The sequence below is a fragment of the Eptesicus fuscus genome, chromosome 15 (assembly GCF_027574615.1).
Source record: "Eptesicus fuscus isolate TK198812 chromosome 15, DD_ASM_mEF_20220401, whole genome shotgun sequence".
Classification (NCBI taxonomy): domain Eukaryota; kingdom Metazoa; phylum Chordata; class Mammalia; order Chiroptera; family Vespertilionidae; genus Eptesicus; species Eptesicus fuscus.
Window position 1 is genome coordinate 29,125,462 of NC_072487.1, and position 15,682 is coordinate 29,141,143.

The window sequence follows — 15,682 nt, forward strand, 5'->3', positions numbered from 1 at the left end:
TTCGATTCCGGTCAAGGGCGTGTACCTTGGTTGCGGGCACATCCCCGGTGGGGGGTGTGCAGGAGGCAGCTGATCGATGTTTCTCTCTCATCGATGTTTCTAACTCTCTATCCCTCTCCCTTCCTCTCTGTAAAAAATCAATAAAATATATATTAAAAATAATAATAATAAAATAAAAAATAAAAAAAAAGAATTTATTTCTGCACTAAGGTAAGTTTTAATCATTCCTTCTTATCATTCTTCCTCAACTTACTACAATTTTACCAGACACTTTTCTTCTGCAAATAGTTGTTTTTTAAGCCATGGACTGAATTCTAGCATGGAGTTCAGTCACAGAGCCACACAGGGAGCCACTGGAAAATCTCACACAAAAAACAATTGGAGGCCTTAAGAGAGAAGCAAATATCAGTTGCATACAATTACCTCTCAAGGTAAATTATTTCATATTAATTTCAAAACATATAAATATAGCTACAAATGGTAATACAGCCTGTTTTAAATAAATATATTTAGTCTGAAATAAATTACCATGGTAAGAGGTCAAACACAAATGCTACAAGTGATCTTAGCTTTCTCACTACACTAACCAGAATACACATTTAATTTATGCTTTATTTCTGAGGCATAACTTACCAATTTAGCAACTTTCCCATAGTCAATCCATCTGACAGTAGCAAAATTTGTAGATTCTGCACAGTTGAAACCATGATTAAAACCAGCATGGTAGCCATATGGGAACGTGATCATAAATTCTCCAGCCTCCTGGGTGATCTGCAGGGTAGAAAACATATAATATTTTCCAATTGTAAGACTTCCCAAATTGTGAACACAAGTAAAATATATTTCCTAGAAAAAATACAGAAAAAAAAAATGCCATGACATCAGAGCTGTACCAGTAAAAAAGAAGTACCCCAAAACCCTTTACTTAATTCTTTAATAGTTCTTTGGAAAACTTTTCAAAGACTTTTCTATGCAGGGTTTAGTTCAATCATTCAATCCATAATCAAAGATATCATATTTTATATTAAAACATCTCTGTTATCCTAATAAATTTGTTCACATAATCAAGCAACGTGTATATTTCATTATTTATACACTAGAGGCCCAGTGCACGAAATTCGGGTCCCCCTCAGACCAGCCTGCACCCTCTCCAATCCGGGACCCCTCGGGAAATGTCCAACTGCCAGTTTAGGCCCAATCCCGGGGACCCCCAGGGATCATGCCTAAACCAGCAGTCAGACATCCCTCTCACAATCCAGGACTGCTGGCTCCTAACTGCTCACCTGCCTTCATGCCTGATCATTGCTAACTGCCCCCCCTGCCAGCCTGATCACCCCTAACCACCTCTGCCTGCTGGCCTGATCACCCCTAACTGCCCCACCTGCCGACCAGGTCGCCCCTCACTGCCCCCCTCTGCCGGCCAGGTAGCCCCTCACTGCCCCTCCTGCCGGCCTGGTCACCCCCAACTGCCCCCCTGCCAGCCTGGTCACCCCCAAATGCCCCCCCTGCTGGCCTGGTCACCCCTCATGGCCCCCCCTGCTGGCCTGGTCACCCCTCACTGCCCCTCCTGCCAGCCTGGTTACCCCACACAGCCTGCTGCTCAGTCATTTGGTCGTTCCTCACTGCGACCCCCTGCCAGCCTGGTCGCCCCACACAGCCTGCTATTCAGTCGTTTGGTCATCCCTCACTAACACCCCTGCCGGCCTTGTCGCCCCACGCAGCCTGCTGTTCGGTCGTTACTGTGAGGGCGTCCTGACCAATTTGCATATTACCCTTTTATTGGTATAGATATGTCTATATTAGAGGCACGGGGCACGAAATTCGTGCATGGGTATGGTCCCTAGGCCTGGCCTGCGATCGGGGCCATCTTCCCCAGCTGCCCGCAGCCAGCCCTAACACCCACTGCCACCCACCCCATTCCCCATTCGCCATCGGGTGATCAGAGCCTGCCAGCCGGGGGGAGGAACCAAGAGGTCGGCCATTCTCCCCTCTTGCTGGCCCTGCCCCCACTGCTGGTTGCCCTCTATGTGTAGGGTGACTGCTGGGGCAGGGGCCTTGGCTTGGCACCACCTGCGTCCCCCACCACTCACCCCCAGTTCCCCGTTCGGAGCCTGCCGGCCGGGAAAAAAACCAAGAGGTAGTCAGTGCACCTCATAGTGCTGGTCGGAGCGGTTGTTCTGGTCATTCCACTGTTAGGGTCAATTTGCATATTACCCTTTTATTATATAGGATAATTTTTTTTATTTCAGAGAGGAAGGAAGAGGGAGAGGGAGAGAGAGAGATAGAAATATCAATGATGAAAATCATTGATCAGCTGCCTCATGCACACCCCCCACTGGGGATTGAGCCCACCACCTGGGGATGTGCGCTTGACCAGAATTAAACCCGGGACCCTTCAGTCCACAGGCCAACACTCTATCCACTGAGCCAAACCAGCTAGGGTGTATTTTATTATTTTTTTAATTTTGCATTGTTGGAGTTATATTAGGACATATCATAACTGACATTTTTCAAGTTAGAGCTGCAAAAACTTTGATAGTGGGAGTTGAACAGGTGTCATTATGAATTCCTATTGCTAAAGAGTTGGTGGTATTCACCAAATTACTAGTATTCTTTTATAATACTTAGAAAACATTCAATTAACCATATTTCACTTAATAGTATAATTTCTATCAAATAATTATTCAAATAAATGTATATATGTAGGCATGCATGAAAAATGCATTTTTAAATGTAATTAAGAGAGAAACCAAGATGGCGGCATAGGTAAACACCTAAACTGCTTCCTCGCACAACAATTTCAAAACTACAACTAAAAGACAAAACAGACATCATCCAGAACCACAGGAAGGTTGGCTGAGTGGAAATTCTACAACTAGAAGGAAAGAGAAAAGCACACTGAGACTCAGAAGAGCTGCAGGAGGCAGAGGAACGCAGACGCGCACGCACGGAGAGGACTGGCAACTGAGTGCGCGGCTGGCTTTCTCAAGCGGGAGGGAGACAAAAGCTCCCGACTGCTCTGAACTCCAGTTCTGGGCAAGACTCTGGGGACCCAGACTCATTCGGGGAGAAACTGGACTGTCTGGCAGCAGGCGGAACTCGAGGGCAGCTTTCTCTCAGAGGTGCTTGCAGCGATTACCGTGGGACACTGAGACCTGGCGGCCTCTTAGGGTCGAGCTGACGGGAAGCCATTGCTGTCTGCTCCGCCCTGAGACTCCGCCCCAGCCAAGCTAACCACAGAAGCTTTTGCAAGTCTTGTCTCATAGGGGTGTCTCCAGCACAGAAGTTCTCCCATCATAGACGCAGCTGATCCTCACAGCCAATTGGCCTGGAGGTCAATTTCTCCCAGTGATACCAACAACAATCAAGGCTTAACTACAACAAGACTGTGCACACAGCCCACAAAGGGGTGCACCAAGAGTGTCCACCTCAGGTAACTGGGGAGGCTGAGCCACTGGGCCCTATAGGACACCTAGCACACAAAGCCACTCTATCAACTCAGGGAAGCAGCCAAAATGCGGAGACAAAGAAACAGGTCACAAATGAAAGAAATGGAGGAAAGCAAATGACTGGAGATAGAGTTCAAAACCACGGTTATAAGGTTTTTCAAGAATTTTCTAGAAAAGGCCAATAAATTTAGCGAGACCCTTGAGGATATGAAAAAGGACCAACTAGAAATTAAGCATACACTGACTGAAATAAAAAATATTATACGGAGACCCAACAGCAGACTAGAGGAACGCAAGAATCAAGTCAAAGATTTGAAATACAAAGAAGCAAAAAACACTCAACCGGAAAAGAAAAAAGAAAAAAGAATCCAAAAAAATGAAGATAGTATAAGGAGCCTCTGGGACAACTTCAAGCATACCAACATCAGAATTATGTGGGTACCAGAAGAAGAGAGCGAGCAAGATACTGAAAACCTATTTGAAGAAATAATGACTAAAAACTTCCCCCACCTGGTGAAAGAAATAGACTTACAAGTCCAGGAAGCACACAGAACCCCAAACAAAAGGAATCCAAAGAGGACCACACCAAGACACATCATAATTAAAATGCCAAGAGCAAAAGACAAAGAGAGAATCTTACAAGCAGCAAGAGAAAAACAGTTAGTTACCTACAAGGGAGCACCCATATGACTGTCAGCTGATTTCTCAACAGAAACTATGCAGGCCAGACGGGAGTGGCAAGAAATATTCAAAGTGATGAATAGCAAGAACCTATAACCAAGATTACTCTACCCAGCAAAACTATCATTCAGAATTGAAGGGCAGATAAAGAGCTTCACAGATAAGAAAAAGCTAGAGGAGTTCATCACCACCAAACCAGTATTATATGAAATGCTGAAAGGTATTCTTTAATAAGAGGAAGAAGAAGAAAAAGGTAAAGATAAAAATTTTGAACAACAAATACATAGCAACAAGTGAATCTAAAAATCAAGTGAATAAAAAAATCTGAGAAACAGAATAAACTGGTGAATATAATAGAATCAGGGGCATAGAAAGGGAGTGGACTGATAATTCTCAGGGGGAAAGGGATGTGGGGGCTGCGGGAAGACTGGACAAAAATCGTACACCTATGGATGAGGACAGTGGCGGGGGGGGAGTAAGGGCAGAGGGTGGGGTAGGAACCGGGTGGAGGGGAGCTATGGGGGGAAAAAAGAGGAACAATTGTAATAATCTGAACAATAAAGATTTATTAAATTTTAAAAAATAAAAAAAATAAATAAATAAATAAATATAATTAAAATTACATAAATCAATCAGGAGCTAAAAAGCAAAGATGAAAAATGTATTTATTTTCATTTTGAAAAATTTTTTTAAATCTTATTTTCATAATCACCAAAGCACACAAAATACACCATGACCTACAGAAAAATATTAAAGATAAATTTTTCAGAGTTTTGCGGGGGTTTTCTGTGTGTGTGTGTGTGTGTGTGTGTGTGTTTTGATAATCCTCACCCAAGGATATTTTTCAATTAATTTTTAGAGAGAGTGGAAGGGAGGGAGGGAGAGAGAGAAACATTGATGCGAGAGAGACACATCGACTGGTTGCCTCCTGCAAGCACCCCAGGGCCAGGAATCAAGCCTGTAACCAAGGCACGTGCCCTTGATCAGAATCAAACCCGCACTATCTTCAGTCCATGGGCCGAAGCTCTATTCTTTGAGCCAAGTTGGCCAGGGTCAGAGTTCTTTGTTTTTATTTTTTTAATTAGACTACTCTATAATATATTATCAAGTTTATTGCTCTCTAGTTCATTCAGTCACCATGGTTCATTTCAGTCCTTAATGTTGAGAAATGAATATATGGGTATGTATATGTGTGTAAATATACAAGAGACACATTGTATAAATAAAGGTGTTCACACTACAATTTACTTGCCAGTTTAGGAATGCTAAATTGTTGTGTCGGGGAGATTTCTCTTTCCCAACAATTCTGAAATGTAGTTCATCATCCCCTACCCCCATGATACCCAGCAGGTGTCCTATTACAATGAGCAGCAACTCAGCTGGCACCTGGCAGAGAGAGAGAGAATGGCTTATCAGTGTTCAGCATGGCTCCAGTCTCATCATTCTGAGCCACATAAGAACAAAGCCTGATTCTCTCCTTTCCTGATCTCACTGAATTTCATTAATTATAATTGTGCTTGGAAACTAGGCACATCCTTGTAACCATGTGATAAAAGAAAATTCACCCTGCCCAACTGTTTCTAACGCTATAAAGATGCCTCTGTAAAAATTTCTAGAAAAATTTCAGTGACAGCCAACATATAAGGCCAATTTCTGCCTCTATGTAATAAACTGATAATGATCTTTTAAACATACAGGGGGAAAAAAGAATGAGACCCTTTTATTATAAGATTAAACAACCATTGTAATTCCATATCATGAAAAAAGTTCAATAGGGGTAATACACATAATCTAAAAGTAGACATTAGCTATTTCTTCAATATGCTTTTTCATATATATGTATAAATATGTACAAATACACTGAAAGAAGGGAAAAAATGTTACTCCAACTGTGAAATGATGGTCTAAGAAAGAGGGCTGAATTGAGGAGGAAGAATGCCTTACTATGTAACAAAAACTATGCAAAGTCCTTCATATGTAGATCAGCCATCTTCAACCAGTGTGCCACAAGAATTTTTAAAGCATGCAACACCTGACTATTTAGTCAGGGGCACTGACCTCTCTTCCCTTAGACTATCACATGAAAAACTGACAAGAGCCAATACAACAATAGCCATCCAGTGTGAATTAATCAAAATTTTAGCTTTTTTTGTCAGAGTGGCAAAAAATGTAACATTTTTTGGTGTGCCACAGAATTTTAATAATTAGTTTGTGCCATGAGATAAAAAAGTTTGAAAAATGCTGATATAGATGATCTTTTTTCATCCTATGTGTCCTATGACAGTAATGGTCCTATTAAGTAGGTACTATTATTATCCCATTTTCTCAATGAAGAAAATGAGGCTCAGAAAAATTATATAATTTACCCAAGTGACAGAATCAGGAATGAACTTGGAAACTCTGTTCCATGTTACATTATCATCATCAGAGAATAAGTTCCTTGAGGAGCACAGAGTCAAACATCATACCATTCATCAAGGTGAAAGGGAAAGTGGCAGTATTTCATAGGGAAAACAATTGTCAATCAGCCCTCCTGCCATGGGTGTCTCACCATCTGAGGACAATCATCCTGTCACATCCCGCAGAAGTGAGAAAATGCCCCATCCTCAAAAGACCAGATAAGAGCCTGACACACTAGTATTGTACCAAGTAGTATTTAGCGAGCCAGAGCCTAGAAAGGGGTGCACGTTGCCTACCTACCCCAAAGATTGGAAAGGACCCAGCCAATCCCTCAGTCCTGCTACTTCACATAACCCCTCTCCAAAGAACAGGTCCATCAATTCCTATCATCAGCCCTAAACCCAACAGAGGTTTTTCTGTCTTGGGAGACTCTAGTCCACTCCTGCTCAATCTTCTAATATTCCAACATAAATAAAAGTACCCAATCAAGCTTATTCCAACCACCTAAAAGAAACACTGATGAATGTGTCTGAGACTGAAAAACCCAGGCCCAGAGGTGTCTGCAAAGGCCCAAAGTAACAATGGGCCGTCGGGGACACAGCCTCTGACCTCTATGGCTGCCAACAGTGCTGCACCCCATCACCAGACCTCTCCACACCATGGGCGTCCCCGCAGTGCACATCTCGGAGCCCTGCTTTCTGTCATGGATACAAGTATGTCAATAAACCAGAGGTGAGAGCATCCTCTTCACAGACAAGTATGCGTCAATGATGACTGCCACAGAGACAGTCTGTGGGAAAGTGGGGACACCTCAAATCACAGAAAGATTCTTGTACTTGCAAAAATTATACTTCAAACAAAGCCAAAGCAGAGCAGGGGGAGCGGGGGGATTTTAAGGGCCTGAGATTAAGGAGAAGTAAAGATTTAGTCACAAGTGAAAAGCTTCTAAGGTAGAAAATAGCAAGGATTATGGGAAGAAATTCAAACAGAAAATGAAGACGAGAGTGGAACTATTTTTTAATGTTTCTGCAAGTAGCTAAGGACTTAATCCTCCTCCAACTAAGAGAGAGCTTTTATTTATCTGGTCAAAAGCTATTTTCATGCCAGCTTCTTCACATAAAAATGCTCATGTTCTGTAATAATTCTGACCCAATAACTACCCATGGACACAAAGAAAGAGAGCTCTAGCATGCACAGGGACTTACAGAACTTAATCTTTAGAAATACTTCCAAGAAGCAATATCTGATTATTAAATCATCAGGCAATTTTATCCTTAATGAAATCTCAATTGTACTATTTCCAAATGTGTCTAGAAGCAACATACTGGTACCATAATCATTGATTCTAACCAACCAAACTGCTAATAATAACTGCTCTGAATTCTTTTTTACTTTTTTTTAAAGACACAAATTATATTGCTCATATAAAAGACTTCAATGTAAAAGTGCCACATCTTATTTTGTCAAATATGCTACATCTTATTATCAGTAGTTATAAGTAAACTATAATAGCATGAAGTCTCTAGTAAATGTATCCTGAAATAAAAGTAACTTTAAATTACTATTTAGATAAATAATCATGTTAAAAAACATGAATCTGAATTTTTCTCCCCACATCCTAAAAATCCTACCTGAAGTCAAAGCTATATTATTTATGTTAAGTTTGCCTTAAATACAAATACTACACACAAAAATTAAATTTGTTAAACAATAATATTAATATACCTTATCAAAGGGAATACCATACTTCTTCAACACTGAGGGAGATATCAGCGTCATCTTGTGGCGAAGAAATGCATCACACCCTTGAAAACTGCTTGGGAAAAAACCTAAATGGAAATAAAATATAAGCATTCAGCAATGTATCAATTAAGATAAAATTTCAGATGGTATTTTTTTAAGCTTTGTACTTCTTACAAAATGACAGCTTTATGCAAATATAGGCCAACTCTACAAAAAAAAAAACAACAGCTCATACTAAAAATTAGAGTCAGAATTCTTAAAAATTAACACATACATACTTGTATCACCAAGGTTGACCTTACAAAAAGATCTACCAAGAGGTGTTTTCATAACATATAAAATTACTAAACCTGAAAACTGTGCAATTTCTAACATATTTGAATTCAACCTGCCTAATATCTGATTAATGAACAAAATATTAAGGGAGGTTAGCAGAGGTCAATGTGTTTTAATAGTGGAATCTCTCATTTTAGACTCTTACAAGTTGGTCATTCAAGAAGCCCTTGTCCCAATGCACGGCATACAGTAAACACAGAGAAATTTCCCACCTTTCTTTGTTTCTTTCTGATCAATTTTAAACAGTTTAACTGCTACTAATTTCCTGAACAACTTACTGTCCAGCCTCAGTCAAATACTTGGAAACCCGCCTCACCAACCAGTATGGGAGTAGAGCTTTGAGGAGGCCTTTACCTGAGAAAGCTAGACAGGCAGCAACCCTTTTTCCTACAGTATGTTACAAATCAAATCACAGTTGTTTTTCTCCATTGCTGACTTCAACCGTGCAGTTCTGTCTGAGGCAGACTCTCATTAACTCCGTGAGGCAGCTAGGAGAAAATGAATATGCTTGATGCCCTGCTCTTTCCTTCCTCACTCAGAGGGAAAACTGCCATTCTGAGGAGAGGGGGCAAGCAAGAGGGGAAAGCAAAGAGAAACATGGAAAAGACAGGAGAATCACAGAGAAAGAACCCAGAGGAAAACAGAACTCATCAGGAAAACATGTGCAATGTTTATAAGTAAAGTGGTTTACGAAGCACAGATTTTAACTCCTTTACCGCCAAAATGAAGATAAAACCACTGAAAATGTTACTTATCTAACCCTGTGGCTTGCTATGTGCAAACAGGTAAAAAATGTGACCACTTTGACAAAAGAATGATCAGAACTCATTAACTAATCATGTACCATTTTAATCTCTTAGAATAGTGGGGTTCTACAGGAATATTTTTAAAGTAAATAAGCCTTAATTGATGCCACCATCAAGTGAGGCCACAGATCATCAGAAGGAAACAAAACAAACAGCCAGGAAAGAGCCATTTGGGTATAAGGAACCACCTGCAAAAAGCAGTACAATTTGCTTAAGCATCTGCACCTGGATTTTTAAAAAGAAAAATGGACAGAAATATAAAAAAAAAAAAAATACATGCCAACAAAAACATCAGAAATACTGTCATTTTCTACAATACCAACGGGAATAAAAGGAATGATTTTGTTTCATATGGTCACTTGATGCAGTCCTCTATTTATGCTTAACATTCATAATACATAAACGAAAAATAAAGCATATGACAAATAAGCATCCCTTTGAAAGAATGCAAACCTCAGTGAATGGAGAGAAAGAACCACATGGATGTAATGGTCACATGTACACAATACAATGTCCTGAGGCCTACATCACAGCGTAAAGAACAGCAGGGAGCTCCCCACACACAAAACCCATGGAAACGCTTTAATAATATGATTTAAATGGATCTATCAAACTTTTCAAATCTGTAACTTTGTGCAGCTCTAAATGAATTACATTTTAAATTAAAATCAATGCAGAAAGGGGAGTCTATTTAATTTTCCTTTGCTATGGATTTGTAATCAGGACCTGAACAATGTGGTGGCTGGTCATAAGTGAATTTAAATTGAAAAACCACTGAAGGAAGGTAATTTGCAGTATATTAAGAACTTCACATTGTTTCAGAATTTATATTTACAACAGGCTATCAGAATTATATTTTATATCACCCTGGAAAAAGACTCATGAACAGCACAAATTATATACAAAGCATGTATGTCAAAATGAGTTTTACCTCAAAACACCTGCAGGAGTACATGGATCATACCCACCCTCACTCCACAGTCCATAAAAATTATTTTATTCAACATATACACAAGCCAATATAACCAGAATATTATTAAACATAATGTGATAATATATTTTAAAATTCCAAAATAGCCCAGCTGGTGTGGCCCTCTCTCCTCTCTCCCCTCACCCCTCTCCCCTCTACTCTCTCCCCTCTCCTCTCTCCCCTCTCCCCTCTCCTCTCTCCTCTCTCTCTCATCCTCCGTTCTCCCGCTCCTTCTCCCTCACCACCTCCACCTCTGCCTCTCCCTCTCTCTAAACATGTCCTCGGGTGAGGATTATTAAAAAAAAAAAAAATCAATGGTTACTGCCCTGGCCAAGTGGCTCAGTTGACACAGGTAGGTTGTGGGTTCGATCCTCAATCAGGGTGGTGTGTATGGTAAGCAAACTGATCAATGTTTCTCTCTCACATCAATGTCTCTATCTCTCTCTTTCTCTCTCTTCTATCCCTCTCATCAATAAAAACATATCCTCAGGTGGGGATTTTTTAAAAAGAAGTCAACGAGCCCTGGCAGGTTTAGCCCAGTGGATAAAGCATCAGCCTATGGATTGAAGGGTCCTGGGTTCGATTCCAGTCAAGGGCACGTACCTCAATTGCATGTACCTCCCCAGCCCGGGCCCTGGTCAGGGCACATGCAGGAGACAACCAATCAATGTGTTTCTCTCACATCAATATTTCTCTTTCCTTCTCTAAAAATCAATGGAAAAACATCCTCGGGTGAGGATTAAAAAAAAGAAGAAGAAGAAGAAGGAGAATAAGTCAATGGTTACTACACCTTAAAAATCATCTCATTCCCTTAGGCCTTGTAACCCAAATCAAGCAGTGCTGGTCACAAGTAACAAACTTCTCCTCCATAAAAGAGTTCTAAAAATCAAGTACAGCTAGGGTTAAACTATGTTGATTCATGTTTTACTTGGAATTCACCTATAGGTTCTTCCATCTTTTCTCTGCTGTTTTAAAATTAAATATGAAATTTTAGTCTGAATTCTGGATTACTCACAAATGGGTTTCAATGTAAAAATCCTAAAAAGACCAAACTGAGAATCTAATCAGTTATTTCACATTCCAAGCTATGGAGACTAGTCTTCTCTCCCCCCACCGCCCCCCCATACCAACTCCTCTCTACAAGTAACACATTGGTTTCTATGACAGTAGACCAATGAGTTCTCAATAAAATGATATCTAATTTGAGGGTGAAAAAACTGAAAGAACTGTTTGGAAATAAAACTGCATTTCTACTAAACTATTAAATAGAAAGAACACATACTTTCCATTTTAAATAAACATTCAAAAATTAGAACAACTGAAATATTGCATAGAATTCATGGAACAAAATAGTTTTAACATTTATTCCAAGAAGAATCAACTCTTGGGAGTAGAGCATCCAAGAGAAGGGGAAGAGCAATAATATCAAGTTACAATAGACTACTCAGGAAGTCGCTTTTTGGGGTCTATAGCTTGTTTATGTCATCGTCAAAGATAAGACACTATCTGTCAATTCCCTAACAAAATAAAGTCAGTATGTGCTTTTTTGCTTTTTTTAAGATATTCTACAGTGGTAAACAAGCAAAGTTGGTCTTTGGACCACTCTTTCAATCTAAACAACATGTTAGAGATATGAAGGCTAGCATACTAAAGTATACTCCAGAGATCCCAACAGAGCCCTGAAACCCTAAAACAGTGATGGGCAACCTTTCGAGCTTGGTGTGTCAAACTTCGCCAGAAAACTGAGCATAACTCGGGTAGTGTGTCACTTTGAGGAAAAAACTAACTCCAAGACTCTAGTCACAAATGTTTCATCCTCAGGAGCAGCAAATGTTTCATCCTCGGCATGCGGCCGCGTGTCATCAGAAATGGCTACGTGTGTCAGTGCTGACACGCGTGTCATAGGTTCGCCATCACTGCCCTAAAAGCATCCCACAACCACCTCTGGTGAGACTGCCATGGTACTGCTGGGAGTTGTGCAGCACGGGTAACTGTATAATCACGTAAGCCCTCCCAAGGACCAGGACATATCCAAGATTGCCCTGTATTCAGTGTAAAACTGCCCATATGTAAGAAGCATTATTCTAAATGACAGAAATGAGATACAAAAGTCTACATATTGTATAACTCACTTTTATGACATTTTAGGGACAGATATCAGATTAGTGGCTGCCAGTGGCTTGAAGGAGGGATTTGTGCAAAGGGGCACAAGATAATTTTATGAGAATACTATTATATATCTCAGTAATGATGGTAGTTACACTACTGCACATATTGTCAAAACTCAATAAATAGTATATTCAAAGGGGGTGGCTTTTACTGTTAGTGCATTTTAGAAATAGAACAGATTTGTTCTAAAAATAGTGTGCTCTTTCTAACAGAGAAAAATTTTTCCAAATTGTCAACTGGTTTACACTTTCTAATATGTTAGCTATTACTAAAAAAAATTTCTTTTTAAATTCCAATCCCATATGACAAACATAAACACATGCTGAGGCTATTAAAATCACCAAAGTTTCAAAAGTTAAAAAGATTCAAAAATTAAAGTTTAGTAACAGTTTCTATGGGTATATTAACAATTAGGGGGGGTCAGGGGGTTCCCTCAGCCCAGCCTGCACCCTTTCCAATCGGACATCCCTCTCGCAATCTGGGACCGCTGGCTCCTAACCACTTACCTGCCTGCCTGCCTGATTGCCCCTAACTGCCTCTGCCTGCCTGCCTGCCTGCCTGCCTGCCTGATTGCCCCTAACCCCTCTGTGCCTGCCTGCCTGATCGCGCCTAACTGCCCTCCCCTGCCGGCCTGATCGCCCCTAACTGCCTCTGCCTCTGCCTCTGCCTTGGCCCCCACCACCATGGCTTTGTCTGGAAGGAGGTTAGACGTCCGGAAGATGGCCGGTCGACCCGATCTAATTAGCATATTACCCTTTTATTAGTATAGATAGTTTGGAGAAGCTGAATTTAGCTATTAATCACTTAGGAAAGAAAGGAAGAAGAGAAGGTAAACAGGAGGGAAGGAATATGGAGAAACAAATAATAAGGGGGGGGGGACACAGAAAAAGGATACAGAAGTATTGCTTCTGTGAGGAATGCTTTTTAGATAGCATCTACACATGAAAGCTTATTAATGGAATAAACCAATGAGCTACATTATGTGGGAAGAAGCCTGGTCATTTTTACCCACATTCCTACATAAGAGGTCAACATTAAGTGTTGAAACTATAGTTGGCCTCTCCGTGCTTCCTCCCATTCATGGAACAACTAATCACTCAGGCCTGGTAGAAAATTACCATACTGCAGGCTTCACTCAGCTCCAAGTGTCCATAATCCATCGACATCTCTACTCTGTAGGAGGACGGCCAGGAGGAGTCCATACTGATCTTGGTATCGAGAAGGATGGTGGTTCCACCCAATGTAACAGGTATGTGGGCCATTATATATGGTTTTTACTGCATCCTGAGGTCACTTTGCTTCAGTTCCTGCTTTCCCCCCACTTGAATGGACAGATGAACCACACATACACAGGTCACCAGGACTCTACAGGCTATTCACTTGGGGCTCAAACAGGTCACAGTCAAACTAAGCAGGATTTCCCTAGGCCAGCTTCACCCTGCAGAATCAAAGAATTCTCCATTTCCTCCCAAGGTAACTCCTCCCTGCTAGCTGGCATTCCCTTCCAGAGTTCTTCCTCCCCACTCCCTATTGTCACTTCTCAGAACTGTATTTCATCCCACATTCAAATTCTACTAGCTTGGAGTATGTATGTTATATATTACCATCCAACGTCTAAAATCCTACAGAGAAAGAAACATGGCTGACTAAAAATATTTAGAAATCTAAACACAGACAATGACATCTAAGATCAAATGATGAGGAAAAGCAACCAAGCTTGTTGCTTGGTTTAAAAGAAAGAAAAAAGTTGTAAAAGAAAGTCTCTAAAATCAAACGATGAGGAAATTAAGTTTAGGGATTGTCTCACCATTCTTAATGCAACTCAACTGACAGCAAGATGAAAAAAAAACAAAAACACCATGACACACCACACATTGTTGAGCCATGAAATAGGCACGAGGGCAGATGATATATCACTGGACTTCTTCATTATTTATGGCTTAAGGGGACCCTTAAAATTGATTGTTTATAATCAGGTATTTTATTTATTCACCTTTCAAAACCACAAATTTTAATATAATATTTTCAGACTATCATCTAAATCAAGCTTAGAAAATAATGTATTCACCAATTTGAGAACTTGCAAAAGTACATTTTCCTAATTCCAACACAGAGGTATGAGAACAGGTAAATTTCAAATATGTTCATAGAATTAAAAATGACTTCATTATTGCTGCTCTTCTAATCTCTTGATAGCATCTCTTTTGGAACAAACCCTTTTTTAAGGGATTTGACGACTGCATCCCAGAAATGCACAGATATGCCCAATTTTGAATATAATTTCAGAGAATCCACCTACATCCCACCACAGATGCTGGTCCACCTCCTGGGATAAGGATCCCTGCACATTAGACTAAGAATCTGCTCCACAGGCCTACAGTCAAGATTCCTAGTCATTTAAACACATAAACATACACACCCCAAAGGTAACTATTTAAAAAAACCATGAACTAAATTAATCCTTCCTAATAATGATTCTTTTGTTCTATTTTGCTGAAATTTGTTCTTTTAATAAAGTCAAAACTAAAACACTTGTTGCAAGTAAACCTCCTATCTAATAAAAGAGTAATATGCAAATTGACCGTCACTCCAACACATAAGATGGCTGTCCCCATGTGGTCAAAGATGGCTGCCCCCATTGGACACAAGATGGCCACCACAAGATGGCCAGCAGGGGAGAGCAGTTGGTAGGGACCAGGCCTGCAAGGGAGGGCAGCTGGGGGCAATCAAGCCTGTAGGGAAGGGCAGATAGGGGTGACCAGGCCGACAGAAGAGGGCAGTTAGGGGCAATCAGACTGGCAGGGGAGCAGTTAGGCATCAATAAGGCTGGCAGGGGAGTGGTTAGGGGTGATCAGGCTGGCATGCAGAAGCGGTTAGGGGCAATCAGGAAAGCAGGCAGGCAAGCAGTTGGGAGCCAGCAGTCCTAGATTGTGAGAGGGATGTCCGACTGCCCGTTTAGGCCCGATCCCAGCATTCTGGGATCGGGCCTAAACAAACGGGCAGTCAGACATCCCTTGAGGGGTCCCAGATTGGAGAGGGTGCAGGCTGGGCTGAGGGACACACCCCCATGCACGAATTTCGTGTACCGGGCCTCTAATAAGGACCTAAAATAATTTATTCATTTCTAA

General features: G+C 40.9%; 1 protein-coding gene across 1 annotated transcript in view; it reads right to left on the minus strand.

Moving 5' to 3' along the window:
- Positions 1–15,682, minus strand: part of KDM4C (lysine demethylase 4C) — a 328,665-nt gene that overhangs the window by 224,713 nt on the left and 88,270 nt on the right. The window contains exons 7-8 of the mRNA XM_028150623.2: positions 8,256–8,359; positions 634–771 (exon numbers count right to left, since the gene is read on the minus strand). Coding sequence (XP_028006424.2) covers positions 634–771; positions 8,256–8,359 — 242 coding nt within the window. The remainder of the gene's footprint in view (positions 1–633; positions 772–8,255; positions 8,360–15,682) is intronic.